Source organism: Haliaeetus albicilla, chromosome 1 (assembly GCF_947461875.1).
Source record: "Haliaeetus albicilla chromosome 1, bHalAlb1.1, whole genome shotgun sequence".
NCBI lineage: Eukaryota > Metazoa > Chordata > Aves > Accipitriformes > Accipitridae > Haliaeetus > Haliaeetus albicilla.
The window spans coordinates 36,268,999-36,287,332 of record NC_091483.1 but is presented as its reverse complement, the minus strand read 5'-3'; the positions used below and the strand labels follow the sequence as shown (position 1 = coordinate 36,287,332).

The window sequence follows — 18,334 nt, the reverse complement described above, 5'->3', positions numbered from 1 at the left end:
CAGACTGCAAAGCTCTATAAATAATTAAAAATCCCCTTGATTTAGAGGATTTGTTCACCCAATAAATGTAGCGTAAAGAAACTTCAAGGAGTTGATTGTTTTGCCTGTGGAATTCCAGCTTACAAGAACAAATGATGCATACATCTGTATTACCTCATTACCTGACTTTGCACAACAGCCACTATCCCCAGCACTGTACAAACCATTCTGCCTTCATAGTCCTATTATGGTTAATTTAATTAATGGGAAACCAGAAATGCAGTCATAGAAATCGAAGGACCATGACATCTTTTCGTACTATTTAAGCAGATGCATAAGTATGTGGGACTAAAGACTGGAACTGATGTAGTTTACAGCTTTACAATAGTTACCTTTTGATAAAGAGGATTGCACTTGCAGTAACTCTGCCCTAAACAAAGTGGCTGACAAGCTGTGTTTAACTAAACTGATTTGTTCTCACTCGCAAAATTTAGCTGTTGCTGAATTTGATTTAATTTAGCACATCAAATCACAACTTATGTATCAAACCAAGTTCTATTAAAATTAAGTCATATTTAGGACTTACCCGAGGTCTTCGTTTTTTCCATTGCTACATAAACTACAAAAAGATTCTCCAGTAAGTATTGTCTGTGCTCCACAAAATCTTGTTGGTCATTTTCCATTCTTACCGTTAAGGTCATTTCTAGCAGCATTGGGTCATCGGACATAAAACAGCAACTCTGGAGCGAGACAAGGGGATATGGTGTGTGTGTGTGGTGGGGGAGGGAACGGAAAAAAATTCATTACAGTAAGGTATTTTGAGAACTTAATCAAAGGTATTATCTAACAGACAAGGTTTCCAGCACCAAAGTGCTGGCAAAATAGGAGTAATTAGGACCTCTGCTAAAATCTCAGCAGAAACCAAAGACAGTGCAAGTACAGACAGCACAGCAAAAACAAAGACGAAAAACAACTAAAAAGGACACTGAACCTTGAAAGAATGCAAATTTATAAACTGTCTTAGTCAGTCTCACCTCAGGGACTGCAAAACAGTTTCCTTTGTTAAATCCTCTGCCTTCAATAAAATGTGCCATAAACAGACTGATGCATGTGTCTTAATGGTAGGAAGACAGTTCATGTTCACTGGTCTGTTTATAGTTAATTTTTCCAAATCCTGTGTTTTTTGTCTCCATTTCTCACTGAAGTAATTTTAAAAAAACAAACATACATGTACAATTCTTAATAGAAAACACTGTCGTCTGGCTAGAATACTTCAGATAAATACAAGTAGGATCTTATTTCCTTCTTAAGTAGGGGCTGCTGTTAAGACAGCTGAGTCTTAGCAAATACAAAGACACAGACACCATTTCACAAAAAATTAAAGCCGACAAAGCAAAACAAAAGTAGACAATCAACAGCAAGTAACATGAATTTGTCGTGCATCATGCCATGAAGGTCGCTAAACTGAGGCTCCGATGCCCTACCAAGAGGCCTAATTTGCTCAGGAGGAGGAGGAGAAAACCTCCACCCCGGCACGTGAAGCGCTCTAGCGAAGCGGCAGCAAAACACCTTCAGCTCATCTGAAGTACCGCAAGGAGGTACAGCGGGAGTGGGGAAGCGTCTCAGGGAACGGGATGCCAGTTCACTGCTCACACAGCATCACAGGAAGCCTCAGCACTTGAAATGGCTGCCAGGAGCAGGAGAGGAGGCTGCTGTGGAGACTGGAGCACAGGGATGATGTGCCCTTGGGAAGCTCGCATCAGAGAGCGGGCAGCTGCACTACATGTAATCCCAATTATTCAGGTGCATCTCAAGCCTAGGCTTATTCACCAAAGCAATCCAAGAATCAAACAAGGGAGTAAACCAGCACAGGATCACTGTGATGTGTAATGTACAGAAAAACAGCTAGGGAGTCTGGGTCTTGTCATGCTTGATAGAAGAAAGGTGCTGCAGACCACAGCGTGGGCCTATATATCTGATCCAACAAAATATCCCATCGAGTACCATCATTGCTGGGAACCAACACCCATTTACTGTGTAAGGACATTTGAGGAGAGGGGGGGAGAGGAGATTCGGACAGCACTGCCCAGGAGGAGGAGGAGAGCTACTGTCCTGAACGCTCAGAGCTTTTGGAGGGTGCGTTTCTGCTGACGAGCTCGCCCCTCCTCAGCTCTGCCCAACGCCAAGGCCACCTTCGAAGCCTCCTGAGCGAGCACACGGCCCGAACAGCCCAGACTTCAGCCTCTCAGCTCACTGATCTCTTGTCAGTGTGAACCAGAAACTTGTGAAACATTTCTGGAGAAAGGAAATTACAGGAATCTTATCACTTTTGTACGCCATGTAAGTAATACAATACCTACATGTTAAAACGCTTAGCCTGTTGGGTTGGTTTGGGTTTTGGGTTTGGGGTTTTTTTCCGGGGTGGGGGTGGGGGGGTGGGGGTGTCTTTTTCTATCTCCCCCTCTCTTACAGCTTATATTGTGATGTGTGTGACTTTTAATTTATACCACAGGATATGGTTTTATAAAAGCATAGCTAAAAGCACAATTCCCCTTTAAACTGAGACATTCAAAACTGCATTGTTGCTAAAACTTCTAGAGCTCTGGGAAGTGTCCCTCTAAACTCAGATTAAAATAAAAAGACTTAAATAGATATGAAATTATAATAAAACATACCTTAACTTGCTGATATGCGTCATTAGGTAAACTGCATTCAAGGTGAACACGTAACAGACTGGCATTCGTAGTTTCTGCCTGTAAGAAAGAACAGTGAAGAAAACGTCAAGCACATTGCTTCAAAAGGTGTTATCACATAAATCTGATTCACACACCACAATTTATAAAGATAATAGGACTGTTTCTGCATATGCATGACACAGCAATGTAAGAAACTTTTTTAAAATAAATACAATTACTCTGTACAGTAGGCCAGCAATCAATCTCCAATTCTCAGGAACTCCATCAATATCTACTTACTTATCAAATTATTATTATACATGATTATTAAATATTTGTACAGCATCAACATGAGCAACCCTTATAAACTTTCATATGTCAATAAATTGTATTCAACAAAGACCTTTTTATATAATTTAAAAGCTTCTTGCCTTGTTTTCTGTATATTTTCTTTGCTGATTGGACACTGAAATAGTTACTAGGCCTAGAATATAATGCTTCTTGGACACGGCTTCATGCCAAAATGGACAGACAGAAAATACTTGTTTTGCCTTTTTATTGATTGGAAAGGGAAAAGAAAAGATGATTGTGCCAGTTTGTAAAGCACTCAAATCTAACAGGGCAACAGCACTGACAAAGCTGAGCATAGTTCATGAAAGCTATCTGGAAATCTGGACTGTCAAATTACTCACACTAACTGCTGAGACAGTATATCTTGATTCTAAATTAAAAAAAAAAAAAAAAATCAGAGTGATAGACCTGTCACTCTATCAGTGCCTTAATTATAGCAAAATTACCTGGTGATTTTGAGACTGATGTGGACCACCCACCCACCCCCAGTTTCTCTTGCAATATGAACTAAATATCTGAGTGGGGTATCTGCAGGTTCAAGTCTCTGAAAGTGTTGATGCAACTGACTTCAAAGAATTTCAATAATTTGATGCCGAAAAGTGAAACTGTGAAGAAAAGTTTTTGAAGTGTCCAAACACCCTATTTCCTATCTCCCTGGGACAGGCAGAAGGGGGCAAGGTGCATCGGAACAGAGAGTAGATTTACCACACGTGTGGGGTCCAGTTTTATAAAAGCACAGCTAAAAGGAAGCCAACATGCATTCTGCATTCCCGATTCAACCAGATTTCATACCAAAATGACTGGGGCTTCACACAAGAGGGCGATGTAACCTCTGCAAAGGTGGTTAGCAGCAACCCAAACCCTGTCCCCAGCCCAGCTCTTTGGGGGACGTGAACCCCTGCCACCTCCTTTCTTTTTCACAAACGCTTTTGTCCTCATCAAATTTTGAGACCAGAAAAAACAATTTTTTCCAAAACATGCACCATTTACTGACCTCTCATGGCTATGACTGCTAGTGGAGCTTTAATGAGGCAGTAGGATTATATAAAGAGCAACTTTGGGGGTCACTTTTCTGGTCAGATAAACCTTGATGCTTAGACTTCCCTTCTCAGTGGTTCAAGCTTGAGAGAACACTACCACTTTCATGGTCCTAAATAAGGAGCTGTTAGCCCTTATTCAGTGCCACTGTAGTTTAAAGCAGTTTAAGACCCCACACCCCTATAAAAAAAATCAGCTAAATCACACTTTTCCAACTTTTTTAACTTCTTAGCCTGGCATAGATCTACATGGGAAACTGCTGTCACCTTAAAATTGAAGCTGCTAATGTAAGGCACACAGAGGGAAAAAAAATGTTATAGGGGTGTATTTGATGTTGATCTGTTTTCTATGGGAATTTTTTATTTCCTTTTGTGAAGCTATCTTTGGAAAAGGAAAAGCATTTTCAGTTATCTAAGGCAGACAATAGATGCATAACTGTCATGCCCCCTATCTTCCAACACTGGTAAGACAGCTGCGTTAACTATAAAGAGAAGATAAAAGCATCTCAGAAGAAAACATTGTCAGAAGCAGTTTCCAAGAAGACAAACCCAGGACCATGTCCACATCTCCCAGCAGTGCAAGCATTCCATTTACACTGTAAAAATCACTGCCTATGAATCAGAGCAGAGAGCTGAGTTATGCAGCGTATGTTTGCACCAGAGGCGAACTGAAAATGAGAGGCATGGCACAAGGGGAAAAGCTAGAAAAAGCACTGCGAAGCAGTACAGCCGCTGCCACTTCATTACCTGGTGCCTCTGTTTTGTATTAGGTACGCATGCATACATACTTGTACGTACACACACACTCAGCACCCACAAATCCTATATGAACTGAACAGAGAAGTCTGATAGAAGCCCCACGAATGAAATTCTTAGCAGTTTTGGCAAGTTCCTGCAATTAAATTTTAAAGAAACAGAGGCCTCTTTCAAAAAAACCCTAAAAACCTGAACCATCTGATCTGCAAGGAGCCCTACTCTCCTGGTGAATGTCTACGATTCTCGCTGGGGGACAGTACTGTAGGTAATTACTTAGGAAATAATTCATCCATCAAAAGAGAGACCGAGCATCAACAGGACAGCTGGCACAAGCCAGCTCAAGAGCCACCAAGCAGCCACAGACCCAAGGTCACTTTCAGGGGAAGAATTCCTTATTCTGCCCTAGGTGCCCTGTCAATCGGACATGGCTCTATACAAGATTTTCAGAGATATTCTTGCATCATTATCAGGACTTTAGAGTTTAAACCACTTCCTGGAGTTTGGCTACAGTGTAATTAAAAAAGAACAAACACTGAACAAGCTTCCCCTTCTTCCTGCAGGCTGATACTTCAAAGTTTCTGTCCTAGACAATCCCTGGCCCTAGAGAGATACTGCCACTCTGAATGGTGTTAATAAGCTGTCCCTGTAATAATGATTCAGCAGAGTTCCTTCATTTTTTTGCAGGCAGTTACAGGCTGGCACACCAAGAAAACTCTACTGCCGTATTACCTTCCTCCTCCACACCCAAGCACCACACTCGCACACATTTGCTTCTCTGATACTCTGTCCACCAGCACAAAACACAGCTTAAGGAGTCTTGGGTTCCTGACAGTACTTGCAGTATTTCCCATGTTGTTGGCTCATAAACATCAAACTCCTCTGCGAAGTCAGCAAAGTGATGCCTATGTCTCCTATGATAAGATATTTCGCCCTGCAGGTCACTCCACCATTGACATTTCTAGTGTGCTTGCACAGCATTTTGAACACAACAAGGCAGTGACGTAGCTGCCCTGTTAGTGCCATCCAAATACTAAATAATGCCAAAAACCAGGCAATTGGAGCAAAGACTACATCCAGAAGCTGGATAAACAAAGATGACCTATATGGGCTCCACCATCTGTTACGGCTTAGCGGTAACTAGCCACTGCTGAATGGCCACGTAGACGTACTATGAATTCACAGTGTTGGACACAGCTCTTCTTTCCTCCTGACGAGTGAGCCAGGAGCCCAGAAATCCTGGGATCCAGGACCACAGCCAGAGCATGCCGATCCTGAACCCTTCAAAAGCTGAAATTTTGAAAAGAGTAACAGAAAGAGGGTGAAATTCAACAGTAGAAAAGGTAACTTTGTCTTTCTTCTTCTCTTCATTAATCACAAGAATTTCTGCTAAAAAACCCTGGGGGAATAATGGAGAAAAAAGAAAGGCCTGCGTACCTTTGCCTATTAAAGTATAAAAACAACTCACAAAATCAACTGAAGTTCATTTTCCACAAAAAATGCAAACACAAACCTGTTGCATATTGTATTTCTAATGGAAATATTACTGTAGAGGGAAACTTTCGTCTGTAATTCCCATCATATTTCCAACATAAATACTCCGTAGAGGCAAAATTTCATCCATATCCATATGTACAGTTCTGGCCATTCACCTTCCAAAGAAATTTTACAAATTGGAGAAGCTGCAGAAAGGGGTTGTCAATCTGGTTAAGAAATGGACAGCCCATCACTGAAGAAGATAAGATACTACAGAGCACGGACCATTCAGCTTGGCAAAGCAAAAGCTGAAAGATGTGATGCCACTTGCAAATGCTTCTGGGTATAAGCATCAGAAGCAGGAGGAGTTATATAAACTAAATGCATGTCTTAACAAACAAATATAAACCGGCCACAAAGCAATTCAGATTGAAAGTCAGGTGTAGGTTTCCAACCATCAAAGGAGTAAGAACAACTATTCCGGGTTATGGTAACAATGCCTCCAGCAGTTCTGAGAACACATTTTACCAAGCACATGATGGGACTAAATGACGTTACCTTTCTGGCCTTGATGATTAAGGACATCAATATTACCAAACAGCTTAAACACAACCACTTTTAAAACAGGAGACAATAGAGACAAAAAATAGGCACACACCATGCAGCACTCAGTGAGCCTTCTCCCAGGTTTCCAAGCAGTATCAGTAGACTTTAGAGGTAAGGATACCTTTAGCATAGCAAACCAGACATTGTTGCCCAAGGTTACAACTCGATTCATCCCAAGATGACAAGGGATGTGTAAATGAGGCTTACGCTATCCTGAACTTACACTGGTATTTACTTCAGTTAAAAATAAACAAGGGAAAGCAAAGGTGGACAGTTAAGTGAGTATGACTGGTTTGTTTTAAATGCATTTTCACTACAAATCTCCACTGTATGTTTAATAATTACATATTCTTAAGTTTGCACATATGTAGTCACTCACTCAAACCTCATAGACCTATCTTCCTTCCACAGCTTCTGAGCCTAAAATATAAACTGGACAAAACAGAATCATACCAATTTTTATGGGATCTGGATCAGAATATTAGTAGAGTGAATTGAAGAAGGCGTTTCTGGAGAGGACAGCTATCCATAGAGCAATATTTTTCTAAAAGGAACCCAAACTCAAGCCATAAGGTCCTCTTCAGTATTTAGAACTTGTCTACCACCTTCAGCAGCTGAGGAGCCTGTCCCACTGCTGCAGCATTTCTGTCCAAATCAGTAACATTCATCGAACTGAAGAGTAATTCCTCAATTATAGCGCGGCACAGGAAAATTACACCCACAGCGAAGAGAATTGAGTCAACACTCTCTCACAACTCATGTCCTGCAACAAGACTGGTGCCAGGTGGTACCTGCTGCACTGCCAAACATGACCTCAAGCTTGTACTTAGAGAAATAAAGCACAGGAAAATGTTCCTCACTAGACAGTAAGGAAAATGTCAAATGCTCCCCCCAAAACTTCTCTACTCAGGAATTCAGACAGAACTGTGAAGCAGCAGAGCATGGATCCAAACTTCAGACAGTACCTGACAACAACCCATTGAGCTACACATAAAGATGCAAAGAGACATGTCATGAACAGCATCCAAAAAAACTGTTCTCCATTCTAACCCTAGCACCCCAAATTACAAACCGTGAGGATTTTGGTTCCTTTGCAAGAGTCTGTCTGTGTACGCCCACAAGCAAGCACACTTGTGTGATTACAGAAAGAGACTGGTACAGAGGAAAAGAAAGGAAGAGAAGGAAATTGTGCATTATGCTCGGGCAGAGGTAAGATTGACCTAACATATACGTAGCAGACTGAAAAATACGATCTGAGCTGAGAATTTTTCTCAGGTAGAACAGAAGACATCACGAAGGCAATCAATACAGCTTACATTTAGATAAAAGATTCAATTCTGTTATGTGCTAAGATATTCTAAATATGTTTTTGAAAAAACTAAGTCTCTGTACAATACAAAAGGAAATTTGAAAGATCGGTTTTTCTGGTTAGTTATTCATTTGAAAGGTTCTATATGGCCTGGAAGACTACGAAAATACCTCCAACTGTAACCAGACGACAGAAATCATTAAAGCTTCTTTCAATTGAAATAGTTATGCCTCTAAATCCACCTTGGTGTATTCTCCACAGCTCCCTGCTTTAGTCAAGCAGAGGTAAGTGAAGCTGGTATCTTCAGCACTGGTACAGCCTGGCAGGAGGGGATACTCCAGCCTGACTCCCAGCTCTTGTTCTCATCCATGCAGCATGCCATGCTTTTTAACTGTGGCAAACTGTTGGTGCAGCCCTGCTGTGAACTGGCATGGGGAATGGGGTCTGAAGTAAAAACCAGAACAAACCAAAACAGCCTCCCCCATCTTTATAGTACAAAGTTTATTTTTTTTAGGACAGATCAATTCTCCAGTTTAGTTCAGGGGAGGGCCTCACAAATAGTTTTGTTGGCACAACTGAGAGGACAGCACACTACAGGAGCATGAACGAGAACAAGTGGAAATAGTTTAAATGCCGAAGACTGTCTCATAAAACCAGAAGACCAGCTATCACAGCAGCCCTGTATCTTGCAATGTCTCTCCTGCAGTCACTGGTACTTGGACTTTTTGTTAATGTTCCTTGCATCCCAACAACCTGATGACAAAACCCTTTTATGTCTAAGTTTTATGTTTCGTCTCCATTTGAAAAGTATACTATACCAGTGTGTGTGATGCCTGGATGTTTTGAATGTGTGGAAGCAGTAAGTAGGTATTTGATAGCTGCACTCTAGGTTCTTCTGGAGAAGACGTCAGAGTTCCTGTTCCAAAAACCTGGTGTTGAAAAAAAAAAGGTCATTACATCAACACCTAGTATTTCAGTTATCACAGTAACATACAAAACTATTTTGCTAATAATAACAATCTTCCCAAGAAACAGATTGGTTTTTCAAATTATATCCTTTTAAAAGACAATTTATAGATATAAAGTTCCAACGTGGAAAGTAACTATACACATAAATGGTACTATAGCATCTTTGCTCATTCAGGCACTATTACAGAAACAAAACAAAGCACTTACTAGCAGGCCATAGGTGATCCCAAAAAGAAAGTATCTAAGCTCTCTTATTATTCTTCAGGCAATTACAATACACATATCACCATTTGGCAGTGCAGTAATTTCTGGAAAAACTTTGTTACTAGTCCAGCTGCATATTGAATTAAATGGTTTTGCCTTAAAAATTGAGTAAAATAATTTTTGATAATTTTCTTTTTTAAAGTCTGCAGTTTTCAGAGCACTATAAGATTTGCAAGTTGAATGTTTTTACTGCATTCATATTCCATTCCACCAAGATTAGTTTATGACAATGAGATGCAAGATAACAGGGGAAAAAAAAAATCACTGAGGTTAAGAAAAATGCCTTGGGGTTTGCATCTTGTATGCAAAGATATTTTTTTTTTAATAGAAAAAACCACATGTTTTTAATTAAGAGGATTATACAATGCATTCTATGTTCACTGAAGATCTCTGACTAGAGATACAAAATAGCAGATCAAAGGGAATATGCCTGGGTTTTTTTATGGAGGCATTTACAAAATGCATTTTACTATAATGGTACCTCTTCTCCATTTGAGTGAATCTTCTGTACATACTCTTGCATAAATGCATTAGAAACATCAAACATGTTTCAAGGCTTTTGGGCTCTCAAGAGCACTGTAACTGTGCATCAACCACTCGAGTTATGCCCAATTTTGAAACTCTTAAACTTAATGCAAGCTGAAATCATGAGCAGCTACTTCCTCTGTTTCAGGTGGCTGGTGGAACTGTCCGTGAAAACCAGCCCGTTACTGATTTTAGCAGCAGTCCAACAGGAGACAAACTAATTTTTTGGTGGCACTGGCAACTGCTTCCCCACAACTTGTTGATAAAAGGCCCTGGCTGAGCTGACCGGGCAATAAATCAAGGGGTCAGGAGTGAGTGCAAGGAGAGGAGAGATGTCAAAAAGAAAAGGTCAGTCACTCTATAATGCACTCTTCCCTCATACTTGATGAAAAGTTCCTGCCAAATGCAACAACACCTCTAATAAATACTAGATAAATGCAACATTGGTATTAAAACCCACGTATTTCAATTGGACTTACCTATGCTTCAATTTAAGGAGCTTTGTTTTCCAGCACAATATCAAAGTATGGGAACAGAATAGCTGGATGGTTGATTAAAGCTGGCATTGTTTTTAAATCACTGAATTCAGAGTTAGATTTTTCTTTAACAAATTAATAAAAGCAAAGAATTTGCAGTATATAATGTCCCTTATAAAAATTAAAAAAGCTTAAGACTTGTTTGAATTCACTAGTTAATCAGGCAATAGACAGCTTTAATGCACAACCATTACTTCGACTTTCCTGTTTTAAGAGCCTAAACCTCCCACCCTGTGCTACATCCCCAATGTGTTTACATAAAATCCTGCAGAGCAGCTGAAAACCACCTAAAATATTTCCTAAATAGGTTTTTCATGACAAATGCATTCCAGCACAGTGCAGTCTAGACTGCAGTATTATATGAAACCAACTAATAGTGACAGGACCATGGTCTTGTAAGTACACTTAGTATACAAACACACTTAGTTTTACTACCGCAAGTAGACCCACTAACGGTAGTAATTTTAACCATATACATGTATATGGGATCATGAGACTAGCAAGATCTGGTAAAAGGGATGAATTGTAAACACTACCCCACCTGATTTGTATCAGGAATTCAACGAACTTGGGAAGTCTCTAAGTTCAAAATGTATGGAAATCACTTTTTAAAACACAAGTAAATCCAAAACTCAATCCAAACTAAAAATAAGAGTAGTTACCTGATATGAAAGTACTCCATGAGATGAGGTATTTATAAATAATGAGCTTTCAATACTGCCTTCTTCTGTTGGCAGGAAGAGTACTCTGAAAGAAATTTTTCCCATCGCTGGAATCACCTGCAGAGACCACAAAGAAGCTTGCTTGCTCAGAGCCAGCGATCACAACACCCACCATTCAGTTGCACGGCCCAACAGACTCATCCACATGTACACCCCTGTCTGTAGATCCCACTAAGCAGAACCTCAGCCCTGAGAACTTCCATCTGTCCACAGCTCTCGACTCTTACTATGGAGAAGAACTGAGACCATGCAGCAACTCGCCACATTATGGATGGAATTTCTTGGCTACCTCAGGCCTCGTCAGTCAAGACTCCTTTTGGCACGTGAGTTAATCAAGCAGCACCGACAGCCTCTGCATGCGCAAAAACACTTCCCCCCTACATATACATACCTATTACAAACTGAATCAATCCCCACTGTGATATATAGTCAAATGAGTCAAAGCTGAACTTGGGCAACACAATTAGTAACCAAATAGGTCTAACTGAAAGAACAATGACGTTTATATCTGCACAGTGTCTTACCCATTCAGCCATAGTAAAAACACAAGTGAGAAGAAAGCATAATAAAAACCCTTTGCACATCAGCAGAGGATAAAATCTGGGCTTCATCAAACTGAGATCACAGCAATTCATTCTTAACATGTGTTATATTGTTATACGTTGTTAAAAAAATTCCAAGTTAAAATAATGGTCTTAGATCATGAGGCAATTATGCTCATAATTGCAATACAAAATGCATAAAACATTTCACTGCAGTTTTTTTTGAGGAATATGCAAGACCATTCAAAAGACTAAAAATTCAAGGCTGTAAAACACCCACATGCCTGTGGATTACTGCATAATGCTGCATAAAGCAGAATGTGATTTAAACAGCCTCTTTAACACTGAAAAATTCTTCTCTTTCTCTGTTACTGTAAAACACATTTCCTACTGTAGGTTTTGGATGTCTTCTCCCTCACCAGTCTAAGCAGAAGCAAGCAGAAAAAATGCTAGCAAAACAGAAAAAAAGTTGGAGGTCCTACAAAAAAGCACGAAGAGAAAACACAGAATGAAAAGCTTAGGCCAAAGGAAGCAGGAAGGCTTGGCACTTGGCCATTACATAGTTTCCAAAAGTACATCAACACTTACCCGGCTATAAGCAGGAGACACATGAAACTGTCTAGTAGCTGTAAACACTGAATTCACTACAACTTCTCTATCTCTACTAGGGTTGTAGGCATGCAGCATTTTAGCTCTGGGTAACCCCAGTAACCTAAAGGGGCGGGGGGGGGGGCGGGAAGAGAAAGAAATTATTCACTTTATAAGCACAGGCAATGTACAAGAAAGCAACAGACACAAATCACTCTAAAACATGTTGATATGCAACAATTTCCCAGTTGTAACCATTCTTTGGAAACATGCCAAAAAAACTTTATCCTTTAGTATACAAAGGCAGATCAGTAACATCGGGATGTAAGAGGTGCACTTAGCCAAAACTCGTTTGAGTCACCAGGAGTTTAAGAAAAAACCCAACCCTTACGAGGCACAAAGTTTTGAATAAAAAAGTTTAAATAACCAAAGACTTGCTTTGTCAGCTAAAGCAACAAGTCTCTTAAGGCTTTTGCTTTAGCTAATACCTCCTAAAACCCAGCAGCTTATACATTCATTCTGTGCATGCTCTGAAACATTGCTTTAACTTAAAAGGGGATCATGTTTCTTTTTGGTTACTGATGGACCAAAGGCTGATTATCATTTAAGCATAATTTTTAAAGTTTTCTTAGAGAAGAACTAAAAAAAATAAAAATCTCAAGCATTCTAACAGTATGTTTTGCCTGGGACTTTCTGGATTTTATTTTCAGAAGTTAAAGGAAGCAACAAGCTCCCCCTCTACTAGAAAGGCAATTTTTCAAGAAATGAACCACCAGCATGAAGAACTGATTTGACATCCATGCAGAATCACCTGAAACGTACCCAGAATGTGTTATGGTTCCCTATTCCCTTTTCCTCCTTCCTAGAACTATGTTGATTTTCATTTACAAAGTACTGCCAGGCAAGAAACACAGTTCCAACTCTGTGGCAATTATTTACTATTTCTCTTTTTATCAGAGGATGGCATGATCTCAGCTAATGCTCTTTACACAAATGTAGCCCAGTATAGTTGTTCCTCCCCGCTTCATTATTAATCAAAAAAACAATAACATAAGATACTCACTGCATTCCAAAATGCAGAACTGACGGGTGAAAATGTAAGGCCTTCCCATTTGGAGGCATCTTTGCTGAGAAGCTGAAAAAAAGGGAAAAGAAGCCACAATTAATATTTAGTGGGCATGATGCTACACACTGCAGGGAAGGAAGATACATTACAGGCTCTGACTCTCTGTATTCTAAACAACTCTATTTCCAAATCTTTTCATACATTCCTCTTGCTGCCATAAGACTGACCTTTTAAGAAGGTTTCCATACAACAGCACATGCTGGAAAGCTCATGCCAATAAAAGTGCAGTTTGAGAAGTATCCCATTTTAGAGGTAATTCTGGCTTGAACAACCTCCCTTCCTTGCACATATCCCCTCAGTCATGCTGATATACCTTTTTATGGGGCTGCACAGTGAACTACAGAGGGAAAACAACTTAAAAGAGTCCTGGGGAATGAAAATTACGTCAGCATGGAGCAGATCCCCAGTCTTGTCAACCTGACATTCACACAAGCACTGGTACAAGCACACCTGACAGATACAGAGGTAGAGGAGTAAATAGCTTGGGCAAAAGCCGACATCAAAAGAAGTGCTTGCCTAGCTGCGGCTTTAATGCAAAAGCCAACTCATTTCTTACATGCAAAAGAGAGTAAGAAATAATGTGAAACACACACATCATCATCTTTCCTTTGCCCTAGGAAAATTCTCAATAAAGTTCCCATCAGTTCTAGCACGTTTTTAGCTTATTTCAACATGAGTCGATGCCCTGTAACATAGAAATCCCAGGGTATCTTCACCACTTTCTCAATTAAAACTTGTCCTCCACAAGTCCCAACAACCACAGCAGTAAAAAACAAGCCCAGCACTTGTTCATTACATCTACGCAGCCAGTGCTATGCTGTTAAAAACTTCCCCAGAAGCAGTCTGCATGTTGCATAGCCAGAACCAGTTTCACCTTTACTGGATGATGCTAATAAGCATCCTAGCAAGGATGAGTCTGAGAAGGGAGGGACAGACTGTGGTCTCATTAGTTAACCAGCTGCTTTGCATAATGTGTGGTAGTACAGTTAATTGGTCCCCAATTTAAAAGTGTAGTTCTGTAACATTACACCTTTAATATATTAAAGTACCTACATAACTCTGTTATTATATTCCAAACCAATAGAGACGTCATAATTTATTACCAGTCAGAAAAATCAGGTTTATTATTATGAAAACCCACAACTTTTATGAAAACATTTCTCATACAAGGGAGCAAACTCCCTTGCTGCTGTAGCAGGAGGAAGGCAATATATCCAGGCAGCGCTTCTAGGGAGCTGCTAGAAAATAACGAAAAAACAGATGATGCAGAACTACAAAGTCTGGCTGAATGACAGTCTCCTTCCAACCACCTTGTGTCTACCCCAGCCAACTCTTACTCCTTTCCTAGAAACACCGCGGCAACTAGCACCTTCTTCCCCTTCCAAAAGTCAGCCTCAGAGACATACCCAGAAGGAAAGTCTGAGTACTGTTGTTGTAAACACATACAAATTAAAATTACTACTACAGTATAAGCCCCAGACATTTGGGGGAAGGCACATTTCTTAAGGGTCCTCAGATCCTTTTTTTATATGCACACACATATATAGCAAAACAAAAGTTAAGCCAGCAGTTTATGTACTACAGTATCACCCCAAACCCCATCACAGCTTAAGTTTCTAGCATCTTACAGGTACTGCTTGAAATACCTTTTCCCACCAGAAAAACCTTTGCTAAGAAGGGTAAGAAGCCGAGTGCTCCTCTGTGCCAATTCGCATAATTGGCAGTGGCTCTCCACGACTTACTAATCTTCCTTCTGTGGAGCTCTAGCAGAATCAGCTCTTTTCCTCTCAACCCTCACTCTCTACAATAGGTACCCAATGCGCCAACTGGGTGCAAACCTAGCTGTGGATGTAGCAGACTGCATTTCATTTTGGTTTGGGTGAACAAGGCCGTGCTGTAGCACTGGCTCCTAAGAACGCACTGTATTTCTATTCAGGCAACAATCACAGTCAACCCTCTACTAGTCAGAAAAAGGGAAAAGCCCTGTGAAAGCAGCAGCAGCAGCAGGATCCCAGGGCTGCCATCCCATTCCTTCTGGAGAAGGCAGCCTGGACCTGGGATGGCTGAAGCTAACGCACCCTGCAGGCTCTGATCTGACTCCTGGGCAGGGAGGCAATTTCAGAGCAACCCTGCACACCGCTACCCAGCAGCCCCAAGAACGAGACCATGGTTACAAGACATCCAGCTTCTGCTCTGCACCCCACAAAAGCTGCCAAATTGCTCCAAGCCCCAGCCTGGCCCCGAAAGCAGAACAGCCACATTCCTACGGCATTGCACTCATAACCCTGCCTGCTGGCCAGCTCCAGGGCGTCTGCACTGCTTATCAGCGGCCCCAAAGCAGTGCCAAAACATAACTTGAGAGCTGAGTTTATTCAACAGCAGGACTAGTAGACAGAAGTCCACCGCTGTTTGGGGTTCTTTTTTCCCCCCAAGGGAGAAAATGACAGGTTGGAATAGCAGGAATGGGCAGGGGATCATTCTGTCCACCACACCTGAACAACCAACAACCAGGATGAATTTTAAAGCCCACCACTATAGAGAGAAAGGAACAAGTACATCTACATTAAAAGCGTACTTCTCCAATGTGTTACCGCAATTCTCTTAAAGCCAGCTGGAAGCTGGCAGAACACCCTTCTGCATCCCCACACTCCAAACACAATTGAACACATTCAGATCTCTGCAGGCGATGTGACATGGAAATAAATGTCAAAGGCAATTTACTAAGACATTTAAAAGTTGAAGTCAGTTTTTAAAACAAAGCATTTACATTTAAAAAAATAAATAAATAATTCAAAGAACCTCATCTCACTAATAGATTCACCTCAAATTATGCCAAAAATTTCTCTTTTGGCTGCAGGCAACATGTCCAAAAAAGTACACGGGTCATTTCATGAGAACATTACAAGCCTGGGACAGACACACAAACATCAGCCTAAGAATGGATGTCTTGAAACAACAAATGTGGAGAAACAGTCCTCTTTGCAACAAAAAGCCTAGTTTCCAACTGCTCTTTAATTGCTTTTAAAATCAGCTAACATCACATTAAGCACACTGTCTAACAAAGTCAGACTCCACACTCAATGGCATCTCTCTCTTTTTTCAGGCTGGCCAGTTGAACGCAGACTTCTGAATGATAAATTTTGATACGGCAGGTCAATTCCAACATTTCAGGGGACATTTTTAAGCACAAGTGAACAGAACAGGAGGGAAACAGGAGAAAGAAATAGAAGAGGGGAAGGCAATTCCTGGCAACTACTTTGAACACTTAGTAGTAATTGTCTTTGTATCAAAAATCTACTTTAACTGGCCCCATTAGCACTTGCCAGCCCAGCAATTCAACGCCCTTCCTCCTCTCTGTCTTCACCATATATTTAAACTGCTGACACCCTGAACCATCCATCTCCTGGAAAAAAGGACAGGACCAGCTGAAACACTAGGGAGGTGAGGGAGGGCTCCGCATGGTCACCCAGAGCACCCAGGGCAGGGGTAAGATGGGGGGCAGGCTCTGGAGGGAAGGAGAGGCTGAGCCTGAGAGACCCGCAGCTCCAGCTCATCACCCCGATCCACAGAAAGCATCCAACAGAGAGGGACAAATCCTGAGCATGCACATGACTCCCAGCATCAGGGATGCTCGCCGGGGAGAAAGGCGGATGCGGAGCAGGCAAAAAGTGGCTGGAGGGGAAGGCAGGGTGAGGAAGAGGGGTGATACCAGGGGAGAAGAGCAGGATGGAGGAATGCAGGAACCCCTGACCACCTGCGCAAGCAGAGAAATCTGTCACTCCAGGGCAGCAGGTTTGGGGTTTTATTATTGGTTTTTAAAAGAAACATGAGCTGTAAAATCTGAAGCCATCATCTTCCCTCCACTGAGGAGACCCAGAGGTGCTAAATCTGTAGGGAAAAGGGCATCAGAGACCATGGAGAAGTTCCAGCCTTTCACTCCTGCTCCAGGAAAGAACATTTTGGTGTCCTGTTGATGTGGGACTACCAAAAAGGGATGCTAATACAGGGATGCTGAGAGCACTGTTAAATACATAGTTGAAATTGTTTTGCCCTCACTTCTTTCAGTTCTGTTACTCTTTGATGTAATTAGTAAAAACAGGTAAACCACCAGGTCAGCATGATTTTATGTGTTTATTCACAGGCCCCAAACCTAATATTTATATGCAATATATATTACACACAAGCATTTGATCCAAATAAGCAAAGACCCTTTTATTTCCCCCAAAGTCCAACAGAAAAAGATCTGTCTTAACAGATTTATTCATACTTCACTGGCTAAAATCACAAGATAAGTACCTCTCCTAAAAATCCAAACAAAAGACCAAATCCACTCTGAATAAGTTGCTGGGTTTTGTGCTGGGGTTTTTTGGTATTGTTGTGCTTTTTTAATAAAACTTCAAAACTGAGTTAATCTAATTATACATATAAAACACTCAGCAATCTGCAGAATAAGCTGCATCTGAGCAGAAGCAAAGGTACATTTCCTGAAAGGAAGTTTATCCCAGTGTCCCTTTTTCTTCTATCAGCTCCTTCAACTCCTGCTTGTATCTTTATTTCTTTAATTGATTACTTTAGATTATCTTAGGATGCATGTTATCTGATGATTCAGATAGCAATGTCTGCAGTTGAGAATAATCGTAACTGCTACTTGGTGCCCCTTCCTCATCCTTCCTTTTTGTGCCCTTTGTTCACAGCAGATGAAGAAAAAGCAAGCTGGGGAAAGCGTTTTATTGTTGGATCTTTTTCTTTATGGTTGCAGGGTTTTCTTGGAAGCAGCAGGCAAAAAGGATGGGATTCTTCAATGTACAAGACGACCTTTTTGAGTGAATCTGCTTAGGCAGTACTGTTTTATTTTCAGTATATTGATAAAAGCAAA

The 18,334-nt window shown here is 40.9% G+C and overlaps 1 protein-coding gene across 4 annotated transcripts in view; it reads right to left on the bottom strand.

The window, feature by feature from the left end:
- Positions 1 to 18,334, bottom strand: part of TMEM131L (transmembrane 131 like) — an 84,572-nt gene that overhangs the window by 34,824 nt on the left and 31,414 nt on the right. For all 4 annotated transcript variants that reach the window (XM_069785517.1, XM_069785531.1, XM_069785525.1 and 1 more), the window contains exons 4-9: positions 13,396 to 13,467; positions 12,333 to 12,456; positions 11,143 to 11,259; positions 9,005 to 9,115; positions 2,655 to 2,732; positions 566 to 719 (exon numbers count right to left, since the gene is read on the bottom strand). In XM_069785517.1, the coding sequence (XP_069641618.1) occupies positions 566 to 719; positions 2,655 to 2,732; positions 9,005 to 9,115; positions 11,143 to 11,259; positions 12,333 to 12,456; positions 13,396 to 13,467 (656 nt within the window). The remainder of the gene's footprint in view (positions 1 to 565; positions 720 to 2,654; positions 2,733 to 9,004; positions 9,116 to 11,142; positions 11,260 to 12,332; positions 12,457 to 13,395; positions 13,468 to 18,334) is intronic.